The sequence below is a fragment of the Nicotiana tabacum genome, chromosome 22 (assembly GCF_000715075.1).
Source record: "Nicotiana tabacum cultivar K326 chromosome 22, ASM71507v2, whole genome shotgun sequence".
Classification (NCBI taxonomy): Eukaryota; Viridiplantae; Streptophyta; class Magnoliopsida; order Solanales; family Solanaceae; genus Nicotiana; species Nicotiana tabacum.
The window spans coordinates 75,133,692-75,143,108 of NC_134101.1; the positions used below are offsets into that span (position 1 = coordinate 75,133,692).

Consider the following 9,417-nt stretch of genomic DNA (forward strand, 5'->3'; position numbering starts at 1 on the left):
TTACATAAAGTGTTTTACTAATTTAAATGAAAATCAACTTTTGAAACTTTTGATTTAAAAATAAGGTAGAAACATTCGTGTGGCTATAAGTTATTTCATTATGGATAAAATAAAAAGTTTATTAAGTTATTTGACTACAAAACGAGATATCCAGGGATTAATAATCATATAATCATGGAATTGTTATTCCACATCCAATATTAGATAGTTAATACACCATTTTGGTATAAAATTTGTACAAGCATAGGATAAATATAATATCAAATTCTATAGTGGGATTATAATCCTAATCCCACAACCAAATGATTTTTTTAAAGTTAATTTATTTCTCAATAATGAAATAAATATTCTTTTTGAAATAGAGCAATAATAGACTAAAAAGCAATTATTAAGCATTGCATTCATTAGCCATCTCCATGCTACTTATAGGTCTTATGTAGTAACTGTACGGAAATAATAAAATAAAGGAAATGACACCACATATAGTTGTTTGGCGTGTTGGTTAAGTTCCTAATTTTTCTCTAAGAGGTTAAAGGTTCGAACTACAACTAAATTATTATTTTTTTGGTAAATATTTGAGAGAGCCTCGATTGTTAAAAATTGTAGACGAGTAGAACTGAACTCGAGATCTCTTCAAACTTTAGACTCACCAAAATCAATGGGCTAAAGCTAATTCTTGTTAGGTAATATGATAATTAATACATTATTTATTCTCTGCTAAGGCTATTTCTTATTTATTCTACTCTTTTATAAATATTGACACTGCTTTAAAAAATCTCGTGAAACTATCTTTTTTTCCACCTTTCATTCATGTTTTGGTAAGTGGTAGGGAATTTATTTTATTTTTATTTTTTTGGGTCAATGTGGTTGGGAACTTAGTTGACTACTTCTATAAATAACAACTTACTGCCTGCTCCATTTTTGTTGTAATGTAAAGTAGAATCAGCTTTTTTCAGTGATCATATCGAGATATGGCAATTCCTAACGTACGTATTCCAAGCCGACAGCTGTACATCGACGGTGAATGGAGAGAATCAGTGAAGAAGAACAGAATACCTATAATCAATCCGGCTACTGAAGAAATTATCGGTATATTTTCAGCAAATTATGATTTGCATACTTAGTTCTTGCTTTGATTTTCATCGTCTTTCTTGATATTTTTCTCCCTTGTTGAATTGTGAAGTACCTGTGGGTATTTTGTTTGGACCAACCACGTGGAAGTTTATTGTTGATAATGGGGAGTTCTAGCTATCTTCTTAGATATTATATTGAATTGCGTGTAAGCTATTAGAAAAAGAACGCATTTGCTTATTAAATTTTACTGCAACAACGATTTTTTTCAGGGGATATACCGGCAGCTACTGAGGAAGATGTGGATATAGCTGTGGAAGCTGCTCGGAGAGCGCTAGCTGGGGATGAGTGGGGTTCAACAACAGGGGCACAGCGCGCAAAATATCTTCGTGCTATTGCTGCTAAGGTATGTATACCGATCTCGCTACTTCTTACATATGCGGGAAATAATTAAGTTTAAAAATATGGTTCCATAGAATTATGAAATATCTTTCAATTTAGGCCACAAATAGCATTGAGCTCCAATTATATAGGGTGCGCTTGAAGGAGAATATTTTGTTTTGGAAAACAAGTACTTGTAGTTTTCTTATTTATTTTCTGGTTTTTGGTCTCTTTATAATACAATATCCTTATATAACAGTAATTTACTATAAAAGCCATATTTTTCCTGAAACTAACTTTTTACGGGATATTTTACTTCTGTGATAACTTTTTACCTATAACATCAACATCCACTGTTATAGTAGTACACTCTTTATAAAATTACTCATTTATAACAATCATATAGAATTTTTAAAACCAATAATCAGTCTAAAGATTTTAATTTGATCATAGTTTGAAACTTTAATGCACTATTTATAATTAAAAAAAATATTATGTTAGTATATTCTTCCATAATTAAATTTTTTATTTAATTCGATTAAAAAATATATATGCTTGTATATTTTTATTCCATTGCACAAACGATTCTGTCATGCACAATTTCTAATATTTGAAGATCTGTATATACAATTTTTTTCCATAGGACCAAAATTCTCATCTATAAAGCTTAAGATTCCAAAGATTTGCACGTACCTTTTCCAGAGTTCTTTCGTCTTGAAAGAATTTAATTTTCTAATAGTCTTACAGTTTAAATCTTTGTATTTTTAGTTATAAATTTATTAATAATGTATTAGCTTCCTTTAATATATAATTAGTGAAATATGCATATCTTTTGAGATTTTAAATTTGAATAATTTCTTAGCGTTTATATGTAACATTAGAAAAGGGTTCCACCAAAAACAAAATATATAAAAAGGGGGAAAAAAATTAGTTTTTTGATATTTTTTGTCTATAACAACGAAAAAATATTTAAACATCAAATGTTGTAATAGGTATATAACATTCACTATGAAAGCCTAAAAATATTAGAACAAACGATGCTATTATAAAAAAGTTTGACTGAAAATTTTCCAAGAGCATTTATATATAATCTAGGCAAATATTATGGTGCTATGATATCTCGGGGTGTGGGGCCGGGGTGGTGGTTGGGCGCGGGAGGGTGGAGAGGAGACAATCAGCGTAGAATGCCATTTATGCCACCGAGGAAGTCATTTTTCCCTGATTATTGAGGAACTTATTTTCTTAGAAAATATTTTCGAGAACATTTTGACCAATCAAATATAAAAAAATTAAAAAATAGTTCCAAAAAATATTTTAGTCGACGTTCCTGATATGAAAGTGAAAGTGGAGTGAAAGCCGGCCCTCCGTACCAAACACACCCATAAAAACTGTTTTTGTTTTTCTCTGAGTTACTTTATCCAAATCTTTGTACTTTTGCCATGACCATTTAATTTGATATCACTTTCCCCAGGTCCTTGAACTCAGGTGAAGTGCTATCTAGACTTAAAAACTAGTTGAAGGACTCTTAATACTGCTAGTCTGTTGACTGATCATTGAAACTTCAACAAACATATACTTCGTCAAATTCTATCTCTCCATTGAAGGATGGCTCTGAGAATGCCAGTTTTACTACCTTGTACATAAAACTTTTTCGTCAAAGATAATATATTGAGTATCGAAGTGAATCAAGCCTAACTGGAGCAAAATGAATCTAGACGATTTAATTTGAGATTTAGGCATAGTAGTAGTTTTATTGTCTATTTAATATTACTTAAGTGATTTCTCCAATGTGTGAGTACCTTTTGAGAGGCCTGAAAAATAGTGCAGCTGTAGATGTCGCGGAGGATAAACAAGTGCACGTGTTTTCATTTTAGGGGTATCTAGTTTAGTACTTTGAGGACCATGATTTTGATAGTTGTTGAGATAAGAATCCTTAAAATACTAAGTAATTTAGCAAGCAAATCTCCACTCAAGTAGATTATGTTCTTGGACAGGGGCGGACCTAAGGGGTCACTGGCACCTATAAAGTTCGGTAAAAAATTCATGTATATATTGTATATATCTTTAAAAAATAGTGATATACAATTAGTGTGCCAAAAGTAATTTTTGATTGAATTCAAATGTGCACCCACGTGCTTCAAATCCTAGGTCTGCCTCCGTTCTTGAATACCAGTGAGCTTCTGTATATATTGCATTTCACCTGGTGTTGGCAAGATATTGAAACGGCTATTCATTATTATTCTGTTTTTTTTAAATGATTCATTTACTAACTGTTTTAGATTTGTTCTTAGATACTGGAGAGGAAGTCTGAACTTGCAACACTTGAATCGCTTGATTGTGGAAAAACATTGTTCGAGGCTGCTTGGGATATGGTATGTTCTTGCTTAATGAGATACACATTCTGCTTCATCTCGAAAGAGACAATTTAATTTATGTGCTGTCTTATTTTTCAGGATGATATCGCAGCATGTTTTGAGTACTACGCAGACCTCGCTGAAGCTCTGGATTCGAAAAAGAAGACTCCAGTTGATCTTCACATGGATTCATTTAAGACTTACGTTCTTAGAGAACCTCTAGGTGTAGTCGGATTGATAACTCCATGGTACGCACCGTTTTTCAGAGTTATTATGGTTTTATTAGTTTTACAAACGACTAATTGATAGAGGCAGATGTCCATGTTGAAACTTCTGCATTCCACTTATGTTCTACGAACATGTATATACTCGTCGGTCGTTTTAGTGCCATTGACAAGATAAAATTAAGGCATTCTGCTTTATCTGACCTGGTCTGATTAAGTTCTTAAAAAGTAAAAGTTAGTTTGGAAATGAAAAACATTCAGTTAAGCTAGTTACCTCTTAGTTCAGCAATATATTTCATGCAAAGTTGAACCTCATAATACTAACAAATGAACACTGAGAATGACAATTCATGTGTACATGTTCAAATTGTATTAGTTGATTTGATGGTGACCCCAATTAAAAATTTCCAGTGTTTACTAGGAAAAACATGAGATATGGTGCGATGAAGGCCTTTAGAATGTTGTTATAAGTGTAAAGATACCTAAGAAAAGCTCCATACGAGTTCCATTTTGCCAACTCGTAAATGTGGTGCGAGTTACTTAAGTAAATCCACCGACTACATTACCCCTTCAAAACATTTCTTTTCTTCATGGAGAAAAGGAGCAATCCTCATTGACTCAGTCGAAAGCATACAACTTCGCTAAAAGGTGCAAAACCTTGTGCTAAAAGTGCATGCTTCACCTGACTATTTCAAGACAATCAGGCCACGCACTCTTGATTCTTTTACAAGATTGTGAAAGTTTACTGGTTTTTTATGAATGGCTGATGATTCTTCTGTTTTCATAATGAAGGAATTATCCACTGTTAATGGCCACATGGAAAGTTGCCCCTGCCCTGGCTGCTGGTTGTGCAGCAATACTTAAGCCGTCTGAACTAGCATCTATGTCAGTCCTTATCATATCATCTTCATTATCTATGTATCCTTGATCCTCATTCATTGCATCTTTAAATACCTGTGTCTAAAATTCAATTGCAGTACATGTTTGGAGTTGGGTGAGATCTGTAGAGAGGTGGGTCTCCCTCCTGGTGCTCTAAACATTTTAACAGGATTGGGGCCTGAAGCTGGTGCTCCTTTGGTATCTCATCCTCATGTTGACAAGGTTTGCCTGTTTCCTTATACTTTTGGGATATTTATCAAATTTTACATTTTAATAAGGCGAAGGAAATTTTATATTTTGGTGGCAGATTGCCTTTACAGGAAGTGCCACCACAGGAGTTAAGATCATGACTGCTGCAGCTCAACTTGTTAAAGTATGTTCTGGCGTAAATAAGTAGTAATTTATTTAGGTTCGTACTGACAAAAAAACTAGCTGGAGGGTGGAGTATAACTGAGCCCTAATGCTTCATTTGCAGCCAGTTACTCTTGAGCTTGGTGGAAAAAGTCCAATAGTTGTGTTTGATGACATTGATAACCTTGATTTAGGTTTGATCTTTTTAGTTTCTACATGACAGTTATTTTGTGCACTTACGTTTTGGTTAAGAAGTTAACTTCTCCTTAAACTAATCTTGGCACTTGATCGTTTGTTCCTCTTTGTCTGATGCAGCTGTTGAGTGGACTCTTTTTGGTTGCTTTGCAAATGCTGGTCAAGTTTGCAGTGCAACATCACGTCTTATAATACAGGTGACAAGCGTTAAATGTGGATGAGATCCATATATTAAGTCAGTACTTTCCTTTGGTTAGCTCAGTTATGAGTTATCCTCGTGGACCTCTTGAAGGGGTGGGGATCATTATTAGTATCTTACGAACCTCATGTTATACCCTGCAGTAAGCGCTATAATATTCATCAGAGAGAGTGCAATTTTTAAAACTCATATGCTCAAAATTTTATCAATCCTCTCTCTTCCCCTAAAATGTGAATTAATGTGGATTGCAAGGGTGCAATTTTTGGTCTTAATTTGTATACCAATTGATTTATCTTATGAAAAGATAACTTTTAAAAACCGAAAGTGCATGGAGAATACTATCAAATGATTTACTGGAATTAGAATACAAAATGGTGTAGCAAATATGAGAATATGAGATGGGGTGGCCTTTCCATGAAAAAGATGATCTAGTATATGTTTTACTATACTTAGCATAGCAATGCTAGACGCTAATGCTGATTACTTTAGTTCTAACTTCTAACTATAAAACTGTGGCATTTCTCGGTCTTTTTGATGTATTCTTTTGTTCTATTACCCTTTCTGTTATAGACAAGGTTGGAGCCTTCGTTGAAACCAAATTCTCAATACTGCAGGAAAGCATTGCTTCTGAATATTTGGAAAGGCTGCTTCTGTGGATTAAAAACATAAAAATCTCAGATCCCTTGGAAGAAGATTGCAAGCTTGGTCCCATCGTTAGTTCTGGACAGGTAGGAAAATGTATGCTATTGGGTTAATACAAGAGGTGGTTCTAACTATAAAGTGCTTGTCAGAAACAAAATGTGATACCGTATTACCTTGAATTGAGACTTATATATCTTATTAAGTGAATAACTCATCAGAAGACACTTCTTTAGTCTATTTCCTTCTAAAATATTACTACTTTTTAGCAGACTTGTCAATGTAGAATGTTTAGCCATCAAGTGGACAAGGTAGCAAATGGTGTACATAAGTAGGAAAGTCTGTATAGGAAGGGAACTAGACTGCAAAAAGCTATAATTAGATGGAAGTTAATGGTGTACATAAGTAGATGTGTAACATAATACTAAAATTCCTATAATTAGCAAGTACAAATATAAGTAACTCGAAAGAGAAAAGAGAAACCAAGAAGATTACAAAAAGTTCATTGAAGGTATGACAAGGAATCCTGATTCTTACAGAAGCAAAGAGATGTGAATTGAAGTATGAATGGGATATTGATTTTCAAATTGTCTCAGTGGTGTTTCTTTTCTACCTCTCCTCATTATATATTATTTCTGCTGGTGTTAGTTTTCTACTCAAAGCAGACTCTGTAGAAATTTTTTCTGTATTGATCTTGTTAATCTACAGTATGAGAAGGTATTGAAGTTCATCTCAAAAGCCAAAGATGAAGGTGCGACCATTTTATGTGGTGGCGAAAGGCCTCAGGTAAAAATCCTTCCTAAAAGGCCTTGCAGGTGCTTTATTTGTCAATCTTTTGTAATAAAACTTAAACCACGACTGAATCACAGCACATGAAGAAAGGATACTATGTTCAACCAACAATTATTACTGATGTTAATACCTCCATGGAAATCTGGAAAGAGGAAGTATTTGGACCTGTTCTTTGTGTCAAAACATTCAAAACTGAAGAGGAAGCCATTGAACTAGCAAATGACACTAAGTGAGTTGGCTACGAGGACTTGCCAAATGGGGGTTTCTGCTACTTTACACCAATATAAAATGTGCCTCTTTTAATTATTATTTACTTTCTTCGCTTTTCTCATAGGTATGGTTTGGCTTCTGCTATTATGTCAAAAGATCTTGAAAGGTGTGAGCGTTTTACAAAGGTGGTAGTATTTCTCATTTGCTACTACTACAAGCAATTTCTTTCTATCAAAATCAAAAGGCATATTGGCTGCTGCAAGAGGAGCATGACATCTTGTTAATTGGATTTTTGCAGGCTTTTCAGACAGGGATCATCTGGTTCAACTGTTCACAGCCAACCTTTATGCAGCTTCCATGGGGTGGTAGAAAGCGTAGTGGTTTTGGACGCGATCTAGGGGAATGGTAAGCACTGACTAGGCTTTCCCTAAAGCACAATGACTAACATATAAAGTCATGACCTGGTGATTAGTTGTTTTTCTATTTGCCAAGTCATATCTCCAAATGTTTCCTTGTGCTTAAATGGCCTCGGATTTGAAATTGCTAGAATGATGGATCAAGTGAAAAAGAATTTCAAAAGTACGTTTGGTAGGTCACCATACTCGGGATGCAAAGACAAATTCAGGATTTCAAACGCGTGGATTTGGAGTAGTATTACGGCATTCACTATTAGTTTTTGATGCAAACTTAGTATAAATATGTATACTCTTTATCTTTTATGAAACTTTTCAGACCACGCATATATTGATAGTCATATGGCAAGTTGTCTGAATTGATGTGTAATTTGACAAGTTATGGGACTGATAAGTGATGTTACTTGTCTTCTTTGATGCAGGGGTCTTGAAAAGTACTTGAACATTAAGCAGGTGACGCAGTATACTTCTGATGAACCATGGGCTTTTTACAAGTCACCTTCAAAGGTGTGAAATTTTCTCAGTAGTCGAAGAACATGCAACATATTGCTGTTGTGATAAACTTACAAGGACCACTGAAAGGGAGTTGATTGAGGCGTGGAATGATGTGAAACTAGTATACCCTTTGTTTGTTTAGTTAGTCAACAGCACTTGTTATTACACAGAAGCTATTATATTTCATTGGCATAAGTTTGTGAGAACAAAGGATCAGTATTTTAATTCCTTCACGTAAACTATTTGTAGTTTTATAACAGACCATTCATCCATCATTCTACCAAATAAAGTAAAACATTTACCTGTATGGGGTAAAATATGTTCATATTTAATGATCGCATGAGAAGGCGACACATGAAGCCGAAGACAGAAGACAGTCGAACCCGAAGGCAATGATCTCGTTTGTCGTCGGAAAGAATGATACTCATAAAGACATAATAAATGTTTGCCATCCGACAACATTCAATGAAAAATATTCTATAGCATTAAGTGCATGATCCGTTATAGAGAATATGTCATTCGTTGCACACTGTTACACATTCTTCAATGACCCTCATAATTGTCATTTAATAGTGGCTTGATCCTAGGACCGTGCTCCCTAGGCGTAACACACGAATTTTCTGGCAAGCTTATACTTTACTCTATCAAAAGCTCAATAACGTTTTACTTTCTTGCTTATTAAAATTGTTCTTACTGCCTCCGGTAGCTCTGTGCCCGGGACGAAGATATCTGTAGTTTATTTGAATTTCAAGGCTAAGTCTTACATTTTTTTTATCTAATTCATCTATTGATTTTGGATCAAATCGATTCACTTGTCTATAAATCACGTACAAATTCAACTGTACTATTTTATGGGTAAACAGTTTGGCCCCCACCGTGGGGCATAGACAATCGTATAATTGAATTGATCCCTGCATCTATTACTAACTTGTTTGATTTTTTATTTTAGCAAAAATCATTTAAAAATGGCAGATAATGGTGTCAACAACACACACAATGTTGAGGCCCAAGGAAGTCAACCTCAGCACGAAGATTCCGTCAGTGATACCCACAACGAGAGGAACGAGGCCACGCCAGTTCACGGTGGGAAATATCCACAACATGTTCGAGAGGCGACTCCTGATGATGCTGAAGACAGCACGTCATCGAAACAGTAATGATCTCGAAGGAGCAACAAGAGGACATTATAGGCCATCTCATACGGCAGGATCATG

General features: G+C 34.6%; 1 protein-coding gene across 1 annotated transcript; it reads left to right on the plus strand.

Annotated features, from left to right (window-relative positions):
- The first annotated feature begins 868 nt into the window (after positions 1-868).
- Positions 869-8,508, plus strand: LOC107782625 (aminoaldehyde dehydrogenase 1-like). Its single transcript, XM_016603520.2, has 15 exons — positions 869-1,089; positions 1,344-1,477; positions 3,744-3,824; positions 3,906-4,054; positions 4,823-4,915; positions 5,008-5,131; positions 5,217-5,282; positions 5,385-5,454; positions 5,576-5,652; positions 6,269-6,382; positions 7,002-7,079; positions 7,163-7,314; positions 7,420-7,480; positions 7,594-7,700; positions 8,131-8,508. Exons 1-15 carry the CDS (start codon positions 972-974, stop codon positions 8,219-8,221), a joined length of 1,515 nt encoding a protein of 504 aa, XP_016459006.1. The 5' UTR covers positions 869-971; the 3' UTR covers positions 8,222-8,508.
- The last annotated feature ends 909 nt before the right edge of the window (positions 8,509-9,417 follow it).

Excerpts from the sequence above, each read along its gene's own strand:
- LOC107782625 (XM_016603520.2), top strand. The coding sequence starts at position 972 with ATGGCAATTCCTAACGTACGTATTCCAAGCCGACAGCTGTACATCGAC. Across the intron at positions 1,090-1,343 it reads GGCTACTGAAGAAATTATCG|GGGATATACCGGCAGCTACT; the intron begins GTATATTTTCAG and ends GATTTTTTTCAG. Across the intron at positions 1,478-3,743 it reads TTCGTGCTATTGCTGCTAAG|ATACTGGAGAGGAAGTCTGA; the intron begins GTATGTATACCG and ends ATTTGTTCTTAG.